Source organism: Pelophylax lessonae (genome assembly GCF_965119305.1).
Source record: "Pelophylax lessonae genome assembly, chromosome: 4".
Lineage (NCBI taxonomy): Eukaryota > Metazoa > Chordata > Amphibia > Anura > Ranidae > Pelophylax > Pelophylax lessonae.
The window spans coordinates 155,730,891-155,750,399 of record NC_138771.1 but is presented as its reverse complement, the minus strand read 5'-3'; the positions used below and the strand labels follow the sequence as shown (position 1 = coordinate 155,750,399).

Sequence of the window (19,509 nt, the reverse complement as noted above, 5' to 3'; positions counted from 1 at the left end):
GTTCTATCTGTGTTACAGCGTGCTCCTTTTGAACAGATCAGGGAGATCTCGTTGTCTATGTTGTCCAAAAAGGTCGCCTTTTTGGTGGCGATCACTTCGGCTCGCAGAGTGTCGGAGCTGGCGGCTTTGTCCTGCAAGTCTCCGTACCTGGTTATTCATTTGGATAAGGTGGTCTTGCGACCTAATCCTTCTTTTCTTCCAAAACGAGTTTCGGAATTCCATCTTAATGAGGATATTGTCTTGCCTTCGTTGTGCACGAAGCCTAAACATCCAAGGGAGGTGAGATTGCACTCTCTGGATGTTGTTCGGGCGATAAGGGTTTACCTTAAATCGACTGAGTCTTTTCGAAAGACGGACTCCTTGTTTGTTCTTCCAGAGGGTCCTCGGAAGGGCATGGCGGCTTCGGCCTCTACCATCGCCAAATGGATCAGGCAGACCATTGTACAGGCCTATGCTTTGCAGGGGAAGGTTCCCCCTGTGCCTGTGAAGGCGCACTCTACTAGATCTCTGAGTACGTCTTGGGCCTGTCGTCATGGGGCTTCTGTAGCCCAGGTGTGTAAGGCGGCGACTTGGTCGACCGTGCACACTTTCACAAAATTCTAAAAAGTAGATGTTCAGGCATCGGCGGATGCTTCCTTTGGCCGCAAGGTTCTTAGTGCGGCTGTTCCCTAGGGTCCCTTGTTGGGGACTCCTGGCTGTTGGGATAAGTCTTGTATCCCCTGGTTTTTTGTCTTTTCCTGGGTTGTTGCTCCTGTTGAGCACTTGTTTTTTGCTGTTGCCCAGCTGGTTTCCTTCCTTTGGTAAGGTTCCTTCTTTGATGCGGAGACTGCGTTGCCTTTCGGCGCGGATGCGTTTCCCACCCCTCATGTTTGCACTGCTTTGGGACGTCCCCATATGTGACGAATATGAAGAGGCGGCGACTGTCGGACGTAAGAGAAAACGGAATTTTTGTAAAATCTTACCTGTAAAATTCCTTTCTCTGAGTCCTCCGACAGTCGCCGCCCCCGCCCCTCTTTTGGGGTTTGCTGTATACTCTACTGCTATTCCACTAAAACTGACATATGGTTGCAGGAAGTAGGAGGGTATTGACTGAGGGGACCAGCCCCTGAGGGTGGGATATGTTAAAAGCTTTATTGTTAACATATTCTGTTGCCTAGCTACTCCTTCGGAGCAAAGTCTAATACCCCATATGTGACGAATATGAAGAGGCGGCGACTGTCGGAGGACTCAGAGAAAGGAATTTTACAGGTAAGATTTTACAAAAATTCTGTTTTTTTATTTTGAATTATATTATCCAGGAAGTGACTGGAATTATCATGGACCCTGCCACACATATTCCCCCACCTGTTTCCCTCGAGGGGGCCACGGGACCCGCCGGTGCACAGAGTGTAGAGTCATTTACAGCAATTTTGGAGTCTATGGTGGCTCGGGTGGAGGCGGCCTGTCAGGGACGGGGGTCAAGGAAGCGACCCCCGCCTACCCCTATACTATCTGACACCTCTGACTCAGATTCAGAGATGGTCACTGCAGCTGCAGGTCCCTCTGCAAGGGCTGTTGTCTCAGGTAAAGCCCCCTCAGACAGTGAGGAGGACGTTTCTTCTCCCGCTATAATTCAGGAAGAAGCATTGGTGGACGCACTAGTTGTGGCAGTGCAGGAAACCTTAAAACTTGAGGCTTTACCGGCAGAGGCAACTGAAACAGATTCCTTTTGGTACTAATAAGCCCATCAAAACGGTGAAGGTTTTTCCTGTACCCAAGTGTTTCGGTAATCAGATTAAAGGAGAATGGGAGCATTCTAAACGTATCTTTACTATTTCCAAGCGTATTGCTAGACGCTATCCGTTTGAGGAATCCATCATTAAGAAATGGACGGTACCACCAGTGGTGGATCCACCTATTTCCAGGCTGAATAAAGCCACGGTTATCCCAGTGGAGGACACTTCGTCCTTTAAGGATCCGGTGGATCGAAAGATGGAAGCAGAGTCCCGCACCATCTTCTCTCTGATAGGGTCAGCATTTAGACCAGTAATTGTTATTGGTCTAGTTTCCCAGACACTTAGGAATGGGCGAGAATGGTACGCCAAGACCTTAGGGGAAAAGATATTCCCCAGGAGACATCTGATTTGATGGAACAGATTATACAAGGGCTACAGTTTATCTGTGACGCAGCCTTGGACACTACTCCCTTATTAGGGCATGCATCTATGTCAGCGGTCATCCTCAGACGTGTGCTGTGGTTAAAATGCTGGTCAGCTGACCTAGGTTCCAAAAAGACCTTGACAAATCTCCCTTTTCAGGGGAATCGTCTATTTGGGGCCAACCTAGATGAAATCATTAAGGATGCCACTGGGGGCAAGAGCACTTTTTTGCCACAGGCTGCTAAAGCTAAGGGACCTCGCAACAAGCGAGGACCTTTCTTTACCGCCCATAAAGGGCGCCCGGCTGGTACAAGCGGGAAAGGCAAGACTCCTCCAGGAGGGTTCAAGAAGGGCTGTTCGGACAAGCAGAGGACCAACCCAGCCAAACCCGAAGCAAAGGAGTACACAGCCTGAAGGTGCGCCCCCACCCGGTTTCAGGGTGGGGGGACGTTTTCACCGGTATTCAGGACATTAGATCGAGCATCAACCACTACTACCGGTGCGATTCTTCCCTTCCAACATTTAAGTACTACAGGAAGCGGTAGTTACCGTTCCCTGAATAGATCTTTTCCTTTACCTTTTCCTAAGATTAGTCCCTATACCTCACAGGAATCGGATCTGGTTGACCAGATAGGCCAAGTAGCCTCTAGTCGGGTGACTTCGGTCCCTGAGGTTCAACCAGAGAAGATCACCCTTCCTGATAACAATCAGGTATCTGATAAATGTGTGGGAACAGAAAACGACCAGACTTTCTCGGATGGTCGGGGCCAGATACCTCTAGGGACGCCTGGTTCAGATTCTATCAGCGCCAGTGGTCCTAGAAATTCTAGGCTGGCCTCCTCAAGCCGGCCTGGCCGACTTGGACATGCTAGTCGCAGACGTTCCGTGGGAACTTCGTCTCAGGGAGTGTCTTTGGTCTCAAGGACCAATTTACCATCATGCTTTACAGTCGCTGGTTTTAATGGCCTGGCCATTGAGACCCAAGTACTGAAGGACAGAGGTTTGTCTACTTCAGTCATTCCTACCCTTATTAAAGCAAGGAAAGCGACTTCCAGCAAGGTCTATTATCACACATGGAAGACTTATATTGCGTGGTGCGAATCTTTAGGATTTCCTCCACGTACCTATTCGGTGACTCGAATATTGGCCTTTTTGCAACAAGGGGTTGAGCAGAAGCTAGCCTTGAGCACCATCAAGGGTCAAGTTTCAGCATTAGCAATCTTCTTTCAGAAGCCTTTAGCTACCAAGTCCTTGGTGCGGAATTTCATCCAGGGGGTGCGGCACCTGGCTCCACCAGTCCGCGCGCCCTTACCGCCCTGGGATCTTAATTTGGTTTTGTCGGTTCTACAGAAACCTCCCTTTGAAAACATCAGGGAGATTCCCTTGCTTACTTTATCCCAGAAGGTGGCCTTCTTGGTGGCTATTACTTCTGCTCGCAGGGTGTCAGAACTGGCTGCATTATCATGCCAGTCCCCATACCTAGTGATTCATAGGGATAAGGTAGTACTTCATCCTAAGCCATCTTTTCTTCCTAAGGTGGTTTCAGATTTTCATCTGAATGAAGATATTGTACTACCTTCCTGGTGTCCTCAGCCCAAGCATCATCGGGAACATGCGTTGCATTCCTTAGATGTGGTTCGGGCAATCAGGGTATACCTGAAAGCTACGGAATCATTCCGTAAGACGGATTCACTTTTTGTGATCACGGATGGCCCCAGAAAGGGTTTGCCTGCATCTGCCGCGACCATTGCCAAATGGATTAGACAAACGGTGGTACAGGCTTATTCTATTAAGGGTCAGAGTCCTCCGTTCCCTGTTAGGGCGCACTCCACTCGAGCGCTCAGTACTTCCTGGGCCTTTCGCCATCAGGCGTCAGTGGTCCAGGTATGTAAGGCGGCCACCTGGTCGTCGGTACATACCTTTACAAAATTCTATAAAATTGATGTGACGGCATCGGCGGATGCCTCATTTGGCCGCAAGGTTTTGCAGGCCGCAATTTGAGGAGACCGGTGGTCTACCTCGAGGGTTTTTTCTGTTTGAAAAAAAAAAAAAAAATTTTCTCTTTTTTTGTTGAGTCTCATCATTAAGGATGAGCATTGTAAACTTCTAGTTGGCACCGGTTGGGCCTTCTAGATTGGGATTTGATTTTCATTTTCCCACCCCTCATTTGTGATACTGCTCTGGGACGTCCCGAAGGTGCTGTATCACCGAGGACTACGTCTGTCAATGAGCGCTAGAGAAAAATGGATTTTTGTAAAATCTTACCGTAAAATCCTTTTCTCTTAGCTCATTGACAGACGTAGTCCCCGCCCCTCTGTTTTTTTGAGTTGGGTTGGGTTAAAATCTCTAAAGACTGCTTTTTCACATAACTGATTTGCTGAGGCAGAAAGAGAGAGGATATACCCTCTGGGACTGCCCCTAGGGTGTGGCCAGAGCTTTTTAATTTCCTGTCTAGTCCTGCTCCTGTGGAGGCAACATAACCCGAAGGTGCTGTATCACCGAGGACTACGTCTGTCAATGAGCTAAGAGAAAAGGATTTTACGGTAAGATTTTACAAAAATCCATTTTTTTTTTTTTTCTGGGGTTTTTTTTGTTTAGCAAAGTGGTGATTTAAATGCACTAAAATAACGCGCTATCTGTCTAAAGACAATTTAATATGGATAGTGTTGCATGACCGTGCAATATTCCATTCAAAATGTCAGTATTGAAAACTGGCCTGTGCAGGAAGGGGGTGAAAGTGCTCAGCATTGAAATGGTTAAAGCGTCTACTAAAAATGTTAGCTACCGTAGTCTTTTTGCTATTTCGTGGGCGTGCAATTTTGAGTGTTGACATGTTTGGTATCGATTATACTCAAAGCAATCCCACGTTTTTATATTTCACCAATAACATTGGTATTCTTTTGTTTGTGCACTAAAATTCATTTTATTATTTTTTTTTTTTTTCCCTAAAAATATGCATTTGATAGACTGTAAAAAAATATTGTGCAACTGCCCCCCCCCCCCACATTTAATTGTTATAGGGCCTGTGCTTTCAGAAAATTATTCAATGTTTGGGAGTGAAAATTTTTTCAAAATGACCCCAGCCTGAGGTGGTTAAACAAACGTGTCAAAGATAAATGGATGTGAATCTGCGGTTTACCTAATTTGTGGTTTCACTCCTATACAGACCCTTGGTGTACACGGTGTGCATTTTGCTGCCTGCTGCTTATGTCATAGGACTTGTCTTCACGCTAAAGACCCATTCTCATATTTATGATATTCACATCAGTGACTGCCATGGTAAGAGGACATACAATATATATTTGTGCATCATTCTAACTCATTACATTTACCAATTTGCAAAGCATAATCGGTTTTATGTTAAGCTGTATGAAAAAATGTTATTTGCTTGATCAGAACCACAAAGATCTGTATGTTCTGCTTTCTTTTGGAAGTTAAAGGAAAAGCAGTGTGTGCATTTTTGTATTTGTGACTGCCATGACCCCAGACATAGGGCCCTAAACTGAAATTCCACTTTGAACTTTGCTACAAATATTTGTCATCCTGCACAATAAGTTGTTTCAGTAGCAAAAGTAGTCCAATTTGGGTAGGTACATTTTTAATATACTGGTGATTTTAAAAGGGAACAAGTAATTGTGGGTAGCCTATGTAGCTTTCATGTTTTACTTGTATCAGCTTTTATTTCTTTTTAGTGCCTGGCCACCATCATAGCCCTGTTGTTCACTGGTCTCGTTCGCGGGCAGTGGTTATTCTCATTGGCTCTACTTTATTAATGGCAGCATGTGCAGATCTAGCCACTGAGCATATTAGTCCTATTCTTAAAGAAGCCACAGTGTCACAGGTAAGTGTAAAACCTAGTTAAAGGGTTAGTCCACCTTCTACTAAAACAAGCTACCTGTACAGATAAGAAGTGCCTAAAGATAAACACTTTGCAGCCCTGGCCAATTTGAATAATGCCCTTGCTAGAAGTGTAGGACATTTATTAACCACCTAAAGTCTGACTGAAAAACTCCCAGAAATGACCTCATCCTGTCCTGCCTTGTTTTTAGAATGTTAGACACTAGCTGATTCAAACCCGTTCACATGCCATCTTTTCCCTGTAGCAGCAGCTCTACAGTGCCTCAGCGATGCTGCGATTGAGGAGATGGTTAACCACCTATGTTTGGGTCTTAGAGCTCTTGTGATGGTGGGGGTGAGCAGTAATTGCTCGGAGTGTCATAGAATGTCCTAGCAACAAGGCAGGATGGGATACCACCAACTCTGCAAGTTTTTTTAGACAGACTTTGAGAAGTACATAAATGGCCTACTCCTATAGCAAATAGGTTTTTCAACTTAGCCAGAGCTGCACATTTTTTTTTTTTTTTTTATCTGCAGGTCTCTCTCTTACCTGCAGGTGTCTCTCTTACCTGCATAGGCGTTTTTTTGGTAAGGTGAACTAGCCCCTTAGTGACTGAAGGATTGCCGTTATTGAATGTTAAACTGTTGAGCATAATGTACTGAAAAATGTTAGAATGAGTGCCAGATATATACAATGTCTACTTCACATTTTAGATCTATCAAGAAAATAAATATTTTGGCACTGTAAACCAGATTCTGCAATCATGCAATCTGTCATTTACCTGTAGGAAATAATTTGCCTAGTGATGCTGGTCAGTTGCAGTAAAATGCCCCAATGTTGGGGCCCGTTCACGTGTGTCAATGCCACGTATTTTATGCGGCATTTATTTGGCATTTTTAAAGCCTCATAACTGTGCCTTTCTACACCCGCCATTAATATTGGGGCTTGTTCATACGTGTGTTGATTATGAAGAGAGAAGCAATGCTCCTTAAAGTAGTAGTAAAGTTGTTTGTTTATCTTTTAACCACAGATAAGCCTATAAAGGGACTTAACTGTTGGTACTGTAAATATTCGTGATCGACCGATATTGTTTTTTTTTAACGCCGATACTGATATTTTGGTGATCGGATATCGGTATCGGACGATATTTTTGGACATTTTTATTTTTTTTGTCTACAGGTACTGTGATGGAGGGATCTGGGGGTCTAAAAGACCCCAAACCCCTCCTCTGCACTTAAAAGCATTCAAAACGCCAAGTTTGGCTGTTTTTGAATGCTGTAAGTTTTTTTAATTCGGCGCTGCCAGTACCTGGAAGTCATGTCATGACATCACTTCCGGGTACTCGGTGCTGAATTAAAAAAAATGGAGACCCGGTCAGGCGGCGGTGCAGGTAGGGAGACCCGGGGCGAGCCTTGTAATGACAGCCGAGCGGCTTCTCAGCCACATTGGTTGTCATTACAAGTCAGCCGACCGTCCGCTATGGACACTGGTACCGGGGTGATGCCTCTAGCTGCAGGCATCACTCCGGTACATGCACTTTCCTGAAATATCGGTAAATCCAAAGGCCGATTCCGATATATCGGGGAAAGTGCATATCCGCCACCGTTATATCGGTGTTGCCGATAATCGGTTGATATTTAGTAAATATCTCCTACACGTACACCATTTAGGAGGTATTTACTTCTAAAGAAGCCAGTGATGGCACCAGCACATGCGTCCTGAAGGAACAGCATACCTGTGCCATTCCTTCAGAGCTCAGTGGCACGGCCAGGACTCCCACAGCTCAGCCAGCCAGGCAGGCAAAGCCCATAAACCCGGAAGGAAGACTGGGTGAAGATGGAAGAAGTCAGTGGTGACAGCGTGCCGCTGGAGGGCTTTGTTTTGAGGCAATTATTTCATGTATGTGGTGTATACTAGCGCATTATGGCATTGGCGAAAAGTGTGTGGGGTGTCGTCGTCGCCCCCCCCCCCCCCCCCCCCCGCCAGTTTACTACCACTTTACTGCAACAGAATTTCTGTCGCTCATTGACAGACGTAGTCCTCCTTGATTAATATCAACTCGGGTTATACTGCCCTCTACAGGAGTAGGACTAGACAGGAAAGAAAACGTTCTGGCCACACCTTAGGGGCAGTCCCAGAGGGTATATCCTCTCTCTCTGCTACAGAAAATCAGTTTTTTTCTGTCTAGTTAGGAGTAAGGACCTAAGTTCCTTGCTGGGATCTTTTGGTCCTGGCAAGATTTTTTAGAAATACTTTTTTAGGCAGCTTTTCTTCTCCAGTGTTCCTGTGAGATCTTCAAGCAAGTACGCTGAAACTGGGCGACGGGCTGGATGTTGAGATCCAGTGGTCACCCCAGTTCAGCCTACGAGCGCGTGCAGGCCATAGCTCCGCGCTGGGTCGGCCACGACATAGTCCCACTGGACGGGGACTGACCCTGCGAGTTAAACGTCTCGCCTGGACGCCAAAGACCAGTTGCAAACTGAGTCACGGCGTCCGTATTGGTCGACAGCCCCCCCACTGCGGTGGAGAGGGGTTCTTTCAGGAGTTGGCGCCCGCCTGGTTCCGGTATGGTGAGTAAAATGTTCCCCCTCTCCCCCTGTCGGGTTTGTTGGTGGACGCGGGCCCCTCTCTGGGATGGTCGGACACTCAGTTTCTGGGTCCCCCCTCTATCCTATAACAGGTCACAGATCCCCCAATTTGAGTGCGATTTTGTGAATAAGAAACCAGGAGGCTTGTTTTGGGAGCTGACTATCTAAAGTCACTATATGACTGTAAGGGTGACTGAAGTCAGTGGCAGACTACTAAAAGGCATTACTATTGAGGTATAGAGGTATCCTACCTGTCATAGTGTGTATACAGGCCGATGCCTATGCCTGAGTTACTGCATCCGCAGGTCGCCATCCCTCCAGAAAGCCAGTCACTTCCACAGGCCGAGCGCACAGCCTCCCGCAGGCCGCACAGGCCGAGCGCACAGCCTCCCGCAGGCCGCACAGGCTGAGCGCACAGCCTCCCGCAGGCCGCACAGGCCGAGCGCACAGCCTCCCGCAGGCCGCACAGGCCGAGCGCACAGCCTCCCGCAGGCCGCCGCCATATTGGCGTAGCCTCGTGTCTCTAGCATGGGGGCGGCCATGTTTGAGGTGACCAAACACCTCGAGGAGCTATGGGGAGGCGCCGGAAGGCGTGTAAAGGGGCGGAGCTGCCTCCTTTTACCCGGGAAAGCAAAGCCAAAGACTTCCTGTCTGTAACAGACAGTGCTGGAACAGGTTGTATTGAAACTTCTGAGCATCAAGTGGTGAGCCTTGGGGTCTCTCTCTCTCTGTAGGGGTCCAAAAGCAGGTAACACTGAGGGGCGCTGCTGCGCTGGGGGACTAAAGAAAAGAAAAAAAAAAAGTTTTATTTTTTTGATTGCAATTATTTTTTTCTGGCAAGTGTCTTGCATAATCATGGACCCTGCCACACATGTATCCCCACCTGATCCCCTCAAAGGGGCCGCAGGACCCTCCAGTTCAGAGTATTGATGCATTATCAGCAGTTTTGGAGTCTTTGGTATCCTGGGTGGAGAGGGCCTGTCAGGGACGGGGGTCAAGAAAGCGACCCCCGCCTACCCCTATTTCATCTGATACTTCAGAGTCAGGTTCGGAGATGGTCATTGCAGCTGCAGGTCCCTCTGCAAAGGCTGTTGTCTCAGGTAAAGTTCCCTCAGATAGTGAGGAGGACGGTTCTACCTCCGCCATAACACAAGCATTGGTGGACGCACTAGTTGTGTCTGTCTGGGAAATCTTGAGGTTACACCGGCAGAGGTAACCGAGATGGAAATTCCCTTTGGTACTAGTAAACCTACCAAGACGGCGAAGGTTTTTCCCTTACCCAATTGTTTTGGTAATAAAATTAAAGAGGAATGGGATCATCCGAAACTAATCCTTACTATTTCCAAACGCATTGCTAGACGCTATCCGTTTGAGGAATCCCTCATTAAAAAATGGACGGTACCACCAGTGGTGGATCCACCGATTTCCAGACTAAATAAAGCCACTGTTATCCCGTTGGAGGATGCTCCATCCTTTAAGGATCCGGTGGATCGAAAAGTAGAAGCGGAATCCCGCACTGTTTTTTCCCTGATAGGGTCAACCTTTAGACCAGTGGTTGCCATTGGTTTAGTTTCACAAACATTGACAGAATGGGCAAAATTGTTGCGCCATGACTTAAAGGGGAGAAGTATTCCCCAGGCAGCGTCTGATTTGATGGAGCAAATTATACAGGGATTACAGTTCGTCTGTGACGCAGCCCTGGATGCCACTCCCTTGTTAGCGCATGCATCGATGTCAGCAGTAGTCCTCAGACGTGTGCTGTGGTTAAAGTGTTGGTCGGCGGATCAAGATTCCAAGAAAGCTTTGGCTAATCTCCCTTTTCAGGGGGATCGCCTATTTGGGGCCACCCTAGATGAGATCATAAAGGATGTCACTGGGGGCAAGAGCACTTTTTTGCCACAGACTGCAAAAGCTAAAGGACCTCGTAACAGGCGAGGACCTTTCTTTTCCGCTCATAAGAGGTTCGTTTGCTCTGCTGGGGGCGAGCGTGAAGGGCAAAGCCCCTTCAGGAGGTTTCAAAAGGTGCTGGTCGGATAAACAAAAGGCCGACTCAGCCAAACCTGAAGATAAGGCTAATACAGCCTGAAGGTGCGCCCCCACCCAGCTCAGGGGTGGGGGGACGTCTTCACCAGTGTTCAGATCCAGGGCTTTCCTGAATCCCGGACTAAGGGGTTCAGGAGATCATATGATCAGGATACAAGATCGAGTGTCGATCACTTCTACCGGTGCGATTCTTCCCTTCCAACATTCATATGCTACAGGGAGCGGTAGTTCCCGTTCCTAGAGCAGAACGTTTTCTTTACCTTTTCCAAAGATCATTCCCAGTTCCCTCCAGGAATCGGATCCAGTTGTGCGAGCGGACCAAGGAGTCTCTGGTCCGGTGACTTCAGTCTCTAATGCTCAGCCAGGAGAAGTCATCACTTCCGATAGGAATTTAGTTTCTGATAAATGTGTGGGAACTGAGAGCGATCAGACTTTGTCTGATTGCCTGGACCAAGCAGCTCTAGGGCAGCCTGGTTCGGATCCAGTCAGACAATGTCATGGTGATGACTTAGGTCGATCACCAAGGATTTCACCACCTGGGTCTTCAGTAGGGCATCCCGCAGGTGGATCTGTTGGCATTTCGGCTCAACAGGAAGGCGCGGAGGTTGGTAACTCGCGCCCGCGATCCGCTAGTGGACGCAGCAGACGCACTGAACGTCCCGTAGGGGCAGTTTCAGCTACTATGTCTTCCCCCCTCTCAAGTTACTGCTGAGATTTCTCCGCAGGATAGAGGTGGAGGGAACTCCAGTTATCCTGGAAATTCCGGGCTGGCCTCGTCAAGCCGGGTACGCCGACTTGGCCAGGCTAGTCGCGGACGCTCCGTGGAGACTTCCTCTCAGGGAGGATCTGCGGTCTCAAGGACCGATCTTCCATCGTGCTTTACAGTCGCTGGTTTTAACGGCCTGGCCATTGAGACCCAGGTACTGAAGGACAGAGGATTGTCAGCTTCAGTTATTCCTACTCTAAAGCAAGGAAAGCGACTTCCAGCAAAGTCTTTTATCGCACATGGAAGACTTATATTGCGTGGTGTGAATCTTTGGGATTTCCCCCACCGTACCTATTTGGTGACCCAAATTTTTCTTTTCTGCAAAATGGGGTTGAGCAGAAACTATCCTTGAGCACCATCAAGGGTCAGGTTTCAGCGTTGGCAATCTTCTTTCAGAAGCTGCTGGCTACTCATTCCTTGGTGCGGAATTTCATCCAGGGGGTGCGGCACTTGGCTCCGCCAGTGCGCGCGCCCCTACCGCCCTGAGATCTTAATTTGGTTTTGTCGGTTCTGCAGAAACCTCCCTTTGAAAATATCAGGGAGATTCCCTTGCTTACATTATCCCAGAAGGTGGCCTTCTTGGTGGCTATCACTTCTGCACGCAGGGTGTCAGAACTGGCTGCATTATCATGCCATTCCCCATATCTAGTGGTTCATAGGGATAAGGTAGTTCTTCATCCGAAGCCATCCTTTCTTCCTAAGGTGGTTTCAGATTTTCATCTGAATGAAGATATTGTGCTACCTTCCTTGTGTCCTAAGCCCAATCATCCTCGGGAATGTGCGTTGCATTCCTTGGATGTAGTTCGGGCAATCAGGGTATACCTGAAGACTACGGAATCGTTCCGTAAAACGGATTCACTTTTTGTGATCACGGATGGCCCCAGAAAGGGGTTGCCTGCATCTGCCGCGACTATCTCCAAATGGATTAGGCAGACGGTGGTACAGGCTTATTCTATTAAGGGTCGGAATCCTCCGTTCCCTGTTAAGGCGCACTCCACTCGAGCGCTCAGTACTTCCTGGGCCTTACGCCATCAGGCGTCAGTGGTCCAGGTGTGCAAGGCGGCTACCTGGTCGTCGGTTCATACCTTTACAAAATGTTATAAAGTTGATGTGATGGCATCGGCGGATGCCTCATTTGGCCGCAAGGTTTTGCAGGCCGCAATTTGAGGAGACCGGTGGTCTACCTCGAGGGTTTTTTTCCGTTGGATTTTCAGTTGAGTCTCATCCTTTGATTGATGAGCCTTTAAAACTTCTAGTTGGCACCGGTTGGGCCTTCTAGATTGGATTTTGATTTCCATTATCCCACCCCTCATTTTGTGGCACTGCTTTGGGACGTCCCGAGTTGATATTAATCAAGGACTACGTCTGTCAATGAGCGACAGAGAAAAATGGAATTTTGTAAGATCTTACCGTAAAATCCTTTTCTCTTAAGCTCATTGACAGACGTAGTACCCGCCCCTCTGTTTTCTGAGTTTTGTTGGGTTAAATTCTCTAAACACTGCTTTGTGACATAACTGATTTGCTGTAGCAGAGAGAGAGAGAGGATATACCCTCTGGGACTGCCCCTAAGGTGTGGCCAGAACGTTTTCTTTCCGGTCTAGTCCTACTCCTGTAGAGGGCAGTATAACCCTAGTTGATATTAATCAAGGAGGACTACGTCTGTCAATGAGCTTAAGAGAAAAGGATTTTAGGGTAAGATCTTACAAAAATCAATTTTTATGATGTGTTTGACATGTTTTCGTTGTGTTAATGAAGAACTTAAAACACTTCAAGAATGCTCCATAAATAACCATGGAAGCTTTTCTTTTTTAGTAGGAAGTGGTTAAAGGGGAAGTGATGTAGAGGAAATCTACTTTGAGGCGAGGTTGGGTTGTGGTGTGATAGCAGGTGGCTTTGTATACTTTGATCTCTTTGGCATTTGGCTGAGTCAAGCTTAACTTTGCTGACACAAAGCTTTGCCCCTGACCATTCTCAATTCCTCTGCTTCTGCCTGCCACGGTCGGTGTTACTGGTTGGATTAATAATTCATGAACACCTCATAAATGCTATAAGCATGGTAATGAGCATTGCTTCATTCTTCTTAATCAACACACGTCTGAATGTCTGCATATGGAAAATTGCACTCTGCCCTCCATACTGCAGAAAGGTGCTAAGACAGACACCTGTTGTGGCATGCTGGTGCCGGCCAATCTACTTCTCGCATTTAACTCAGTGCTTCGATGTGATGCCATATACAGGTACCTGCGATGGACGCGTGTGCTGGATCCACTGGTTCCTTGCACAGCTCTGCATTTAAGAGGAAATCCTATCATTGCGTGCAATAGAAAAGAGGTCAAATGTTCCATGGGTTGCCAACTGCTGTTCTCTACACACCTAATCAATTATTGAATCTTTGTTTAAAGCCCCATTATAAACCTAGCTTGTTTACCCTTCCTAGCTAAAAACTAATGCGCTGGGGTTAGAACACACAAATACTATATTTTTCACAGAAACCTAAATTGAACCTGTTGCTAGTCTAAGGCTTTAGGCTTTAAAACAAGAATGATGTGAATATAGGTGGGACTTAAAAGTACCAATGTCAATGACGATTATGCAACAACTGTAAATCCCTATTGGTTTTATTTAAATATGTATTAAATATAAAAAAGAAACCCTCTGATGGGGGTGTATGTTGCTTTAAAATATGGCACAGCAGTGACATTACCAAGAACTGGAAGTGCCTCTAAAATTATAAAAAAAAAAAGGAAAAAGTAGTTGTGGTGATATGGAAGTTTTTTTTTTTTTTTTTTAAACGAACACATCTCAAAATTATAAAACTGTGTATAGACATTAAGATGTGTTTTACCCTTAGGAATGAAGGGGTTAAGCAGCCACAGGCAGAGAAGAAAAACTTGCCATGTCCCCTGCCAGCAACTGCAGAGTGAGACCCTTGCTCTCTGTGCCTTTCCTGAGGTATAACACACCCCCTATCTAGCTATATCTCTGCAGTCAGTCTGATGCACCTCTTGCTGAAGTGCATCGATTGCTCTTTAAAGGGGTCCTCTCTTCCCCCACACAGAAGGCAAGGGTTCCACTTTTTTGTTTTTGATCCACCTACAATATATTTAAATCGAAACTTCAGTTAGACTTCAAATTTCCTTTTCCTGACCAAAGATTTGCTTTGAACACATTGTTAGGTACTGTGAGATTGTCTTTTTAAAGGAGGAGTTCACTTTTTTTATAAACAAAAAAAAAAAAAACGTACCATGCTTTTTTGCAGGTAAAAAAGTATGCATTTATTTTTCTTCGACTGACACAGCACTCCAATAATTCTGTCTAGAGAGTTATATCGCCTCCTGCAGGAGTAGGACTAGGCAGAACAAAAAAAAAAAATTTGCAACGCCTATGGGCCATCTTTAGCTGGTATATAACCCCATCTCTGCTCTATTTATTCAGTTTGTGTAGTCAGGAGTAAAGACCTAGGCTCACTGCTGGGATCTTTTGATCCTAGCAATATTTGCGCTTTTCTCCTCCCATGCATCTTTTTTTTCGTCTGGGAGATCTACAATCAACTGCTGGGCTGGATAATCTCACCAGTCAGGCCAGTGAGTGCGTGCAGACCACAGCTATGTGCTAGGTCTGCTACAGCATAGTCAACGAATGGAGGCTGGCCTGCGAGTTAAATGTCTTAACGTTTAAACGTTTAACTTGTAGTTTTCGCAAACACCCAGGCTTTGGTCCGAGTCACATAGTCCGAGTCCCCCTGACATACAGCCCCCTACTACGGTGGCGAGGGGTTCTATCTGGAGCGATACCCGCATCCATGTAAAGGTGTGTATATCCCCCCCCCCCCCCCTCTCTCCTTTGGGTGGGCTGGATGCGGGGACCCTCCGGGTCAGACAGTCTGACAGCTTTTAGCAGCGTTCAGCGGCCATTTTCCCTTGGTTTGCTCTTCGGCCAGCGGTCATGTTTTGATGGTCTGATGTCACGGTGGTAATTTTTCCCTTGGTTCGGCGTGATGCTGGAGCCGCCGCATGGCGATGCTACAGCGCTACTCTGGCTGGTAGTGGTAAATCCTTGGGGCCCCCCCCACCTTTTTCTTTTTAGCTGCGGGGTCCTCCTTATCCTATGGAACTGCAGGGTCACCTCTCACCCACTGACCCCTGGAGGCGCCAGGTCCCTCTGAGCCCCAGCTCTCCATTGATACACTGACGGCGGTCCTACAGTCCTTGGTATCCTGGGTAGAATGGTGTGTTGGCAAAGGCCTAGCAGGAAGTGTTCTCCGCCTTCTACTCTGTCGGTCTCTTCTGATTCTGGTGCCACCGTGGACATGGGACTGGATATCACGCTCCCTGATCTGTCTGATAGTGAGGATAACTCCTCCACGGTCGCAGCAGCGAATTAGAAAACGCTGGTGGACACACTTGTTACTGCAGTACTTTAGGATGTGGCGAATGTGGCCATGGATGTGGCTGTCCCTTTTTGGTACAGACAAGATGCCTCTTACAGCTAAGCTGTTTCCCCATCTTCCCTATTTTCACAGAATTGTCTAAGGAGTGGGGGCAACCAAAGCAACCCTTTGTGGTCCCCAAACATTTTGCAGTACGTTACCCTTTTGAAGAATCCCTTTTAAAAAAAGTGGACCTTGCTGTCTCTAGGTTGAATAAGGCAGCCATGATCTAAGTAGAGGATTCCCCATCCTTTAAAGACTCAGCCGATAAAGCGGAGTCAGTGGCACGCAGTAGGTTTACTATAGCCCTAACTGAATGGCCAAACTTTTGGGTCTGGGGAACAAGCAGGTTCCCTCTGCTTATGTTGATCTGGCATACCAGTTGGTCCAGGGGCTACAGTTTATTTGTGATACAGCTTTGGATGCGGCTCCCGTGCTGTCCAAGCTCTGTTTAAGCGGTAGTGATCAGGTGTGTGCTATGGCTTAAGAATTGGTCTGCAGACTAAGCCTCGAATAAAGATTGCCTGTTTTGGGCCCCTCTGGATGAGCTCATTAAGGGTTTCACGGGGGGGGAGGGAGGGAGAGAGAGTACCCTCCTGCCACAGTCTAGGGAAGGAGCCTCGTTGCAAATGTGGGCCCCCCTCCCCAGCCCATAAAAAAATTGCTCCTGGGTCTGCAGAAGAGGGAAATGGATCTTTCAAGTCTTCCCCGGGAGATTCCAAGCAACCTTGGTCTGGCAAGCCTAGAGCTGGCTTCTCTGGACCTGCAGACCCCTTCAGCCTGAAGGTCTGCCCTCACCCATAACTGGGATGGGGGGGCATCTTCGCTGGCTTGCAGCCCCATGGACCCCCTTCGTGAGCATTGAGGGAATCCACAAAATGATCCTTTTGGTGGTACCAAAGAAGGGGGGCAGAGTTCATCAGTTTCAGGTTTTTTTAGGCCCCGAGTCTCCTTGTGCAGAAAGAATTCCTGCAAAGGTTCAGGTGACGTCCGAATTAACCAAGGTCCCCCCTATCCCCATCCAGGAAATTGAATCACCTGGTTTCCGACTCTAGATTTATTGTTCCCCAGGGTGGTTCAAACTTGATCAAACTTTGGGAACCATAGGCTGTGATTCGCTGGCTGCTGTCACGCAGACAAGTCTTCTTTCCCGGCTTGCATACCGGTTCTGGGCCTGGTGGCATCCACCTTCAAGGCAGATCTATTTGCACAGGCCTGTACGCAGCTCCTTCAGCAGGGTCGGTCCAACAGGAAGATACCAAGGTTCGCGGCGAGGTCACAGGTTCCTCTGGTAGTTGTCCTAGTGCCACTGTAGGGCCAATACCCTTCTCTTGAGTTGCTTCCGCGGTTCCGGTGAAGGATCGTGGGCGAAGGTCATTCGGGGGGGGGGGGCATAAATGTCTCCTGGTGGGCTATCTCTGAGAGGTCCAGTTGTCCCAAGGGCTGAGCTTCCATCCCTTACAGTCGTTGGTTTTGTGGGCTTGACTATTAAAAACCAGGTACTGAGGGATAGAGGTTTGTGTGGATCAGTGATCCCTACTATGTTGAAGGCAAGGAAGTCTAATTCTAGCAAGATATATCATTGTATGTGGAAAGCGTACATTTCTTGGTGCGAGTCAGTTGGTGCTCGTCATTGATCTTTTTCTGTTGCTCGGATCTTGGTCTTTAACGGGACGTTGAGAAGAAGTTGACCTTGAGTACCATAAAGGGCCACGTGTCTGCCTTGGCAATCTTTCAGCGATCCCCCTAGCCATGCACGCTTTAGTTTGTACCTTCATTCAGGGAGATCGACATGTGATTCCACCTGTACGGTCTCTTTTGCCACCATGGGACTTAAACTTTGTGCTTTTGGTTCTCCAGAAACCTCCATTTGAGACTATTCGGGAGATTCCCTTGCCTACCTTGTCCCAGAAGGTGGCATTCTTGGTGGCTATTACATCGGCCCGTAGGGTGTCGGAGTTGGCAGCATTATCCTGTCGTCCCTATTTTCGTGTTCCATAGGAATAAGGTGGTTCTTCGTCCCTGTTCATCGTTCCTTCCTAAGCTTGTCTCAAACTACCATTTTTAATAATGACGTTGTTGCCTTGTGTCCCAACCCGGCTCACCACAAGAAATTTGCTCTGCATTGGATGTCCGAGTGATTCGGGTGTATTTGGCAGCCACTGAGTCCTTTCGGAGGTCAGACTCGCTTTTTGTGGTTACACAAGGACCAAGAAAATGGCTGGCCGCTTCTTCGGCTACCATCTATAGATGGATCAGACCGATGGTGATTCAGACCGAGTCTATTAAAGCTCAGGTTCCTCCTTTTCCTTTCACAGCGCATTTTACTTGGGCGCTTAGTATTTCCTGGGCCTTCTGTCATCAAGCGTCAATATCTCAGGTTTTCAACAAATTCTACAAAGTAGATATTTTGGCATCTGTGGATGCTTCTTTTGGCCGCAAGGGTTTTGCAGGCTTCTGTTAGAGGGCTGTTCCCTCTTGAGGGGGGTTTTTCTTTCAATTTTTATTTCAGATGGAGCGCCTATGACCTGGTTGGGGATCTTGTGTTTAGCCATGAGTTATTTTCCCCACCCCTCCTTCTTTTTTTTTTTTTTTTTTTTGGCACTGCTTTTGGACGTACCTATAGTCAGGATTAATGGAGCGCTGTGTCCGCCGATGAACTAAAGAGAAAATAGGATTTTGTACTCAACGTAAAATTAGTTTGAGTTTGATGGACACAGCACCCACCCCTCTATGAAGTTTTGGTACTTTGAATACTGCTTGTTACTAAACTGAATACCTATGGAAAAATTACTAGAAATAAGTCCCATGGATCAAACAAACTAGTAATAGTAGCGCAGACAGTTCAAAAGGAAATCCTCCACACAGAGAAAAAAACAGCAGTGTCCTTTCAAATTTCTATGCAGAGTCTCTTAAAAATTCCTCTCCACCAATTGGGATCCACAGTGAATTTGTGGTCACCACACCCCACATCCTCCACCTTTGTGCTAAATAGGGGGGTGGCAACTCACCAGACAGCGTGGCCCACCTATTCTCCTAGGGTAGGCAATAAGGCAAAGCACACAATCTCCTCCGATCAATGGCAGCAGCTGACTGTGTCTTTCCTTGTAGCTTGTCACTAAGGCGTTCCCTCTCCTCAAAATAAAGCTCCCATTCACCAATTTGGAAAGACAAGAAAGGGAAACCGCACTAGCGTGATATTATTTTGAAATTCCACACTTTTATTCACCAAATCCCCAATAAAATGTACTCCCAAACAAAGAGCATAAGATAAGCCTTCAATCTCCTATGGATAGTATCAGGGATGCAACGATCGGTGCTGACGGTCTGGCTCACCCTCTCCACGCTGATGCTCCGGACCGCGCCAGCCTCCGTAGGTGTCACCCGATCACTTCCGGTCGCCGTAAGGTTTACTCCCTCTGAATACCTATAGCAGAGAGGTGGTTGTATACCAGCTGAGGACGGCCCAGTTTTGTTTTGTTCTGCCTACTCCTGCAGAAGGCAATATAACCATTATGGTCAGGGTTATTGGAGCTCTGTGTCCTTGATGAACTGCAGACTCTCAGTACACGGTCTGCCTGTACCTTCTATATAGGTGAACAGATATTGAATTGTAGGAAGAACCACTGAACTGCGAGGGCACTAATCAGTGCCCTTGCAGTTCATGGAGAACTAAAAGCCGCCGGCCGTGGTGGTCAACAGTATTT

At 47.3% G+C, this 19,509-nt stretch overlaps 1 protein-coding gene across 1 annotated transcript in view; it reads left to right on the top strand.

The window, feature by feature from the left end:
• LOC309552398 (uncharacterized protein) overlaps window positions 1-19,509 on the top strand; it is a 198,812-nt gene that overhangs the window by 141,843 nt on the left and 37,460 nt on the right. The window contains exons 15-16 of the mRNA XM_082253341.1: window positions 5,305-5,417; window positions 5,831-5,979. Of these exons, the coding sequence (XP_082109467.1) occupies window positions 5,305-5,417; window positions 5,831-5,979 (262 nt within the window). The remainder of the gene's footprint in view (window positions 1-5,304; window positions 5,418-5,830; window positions 5,980-19,509) is intronic.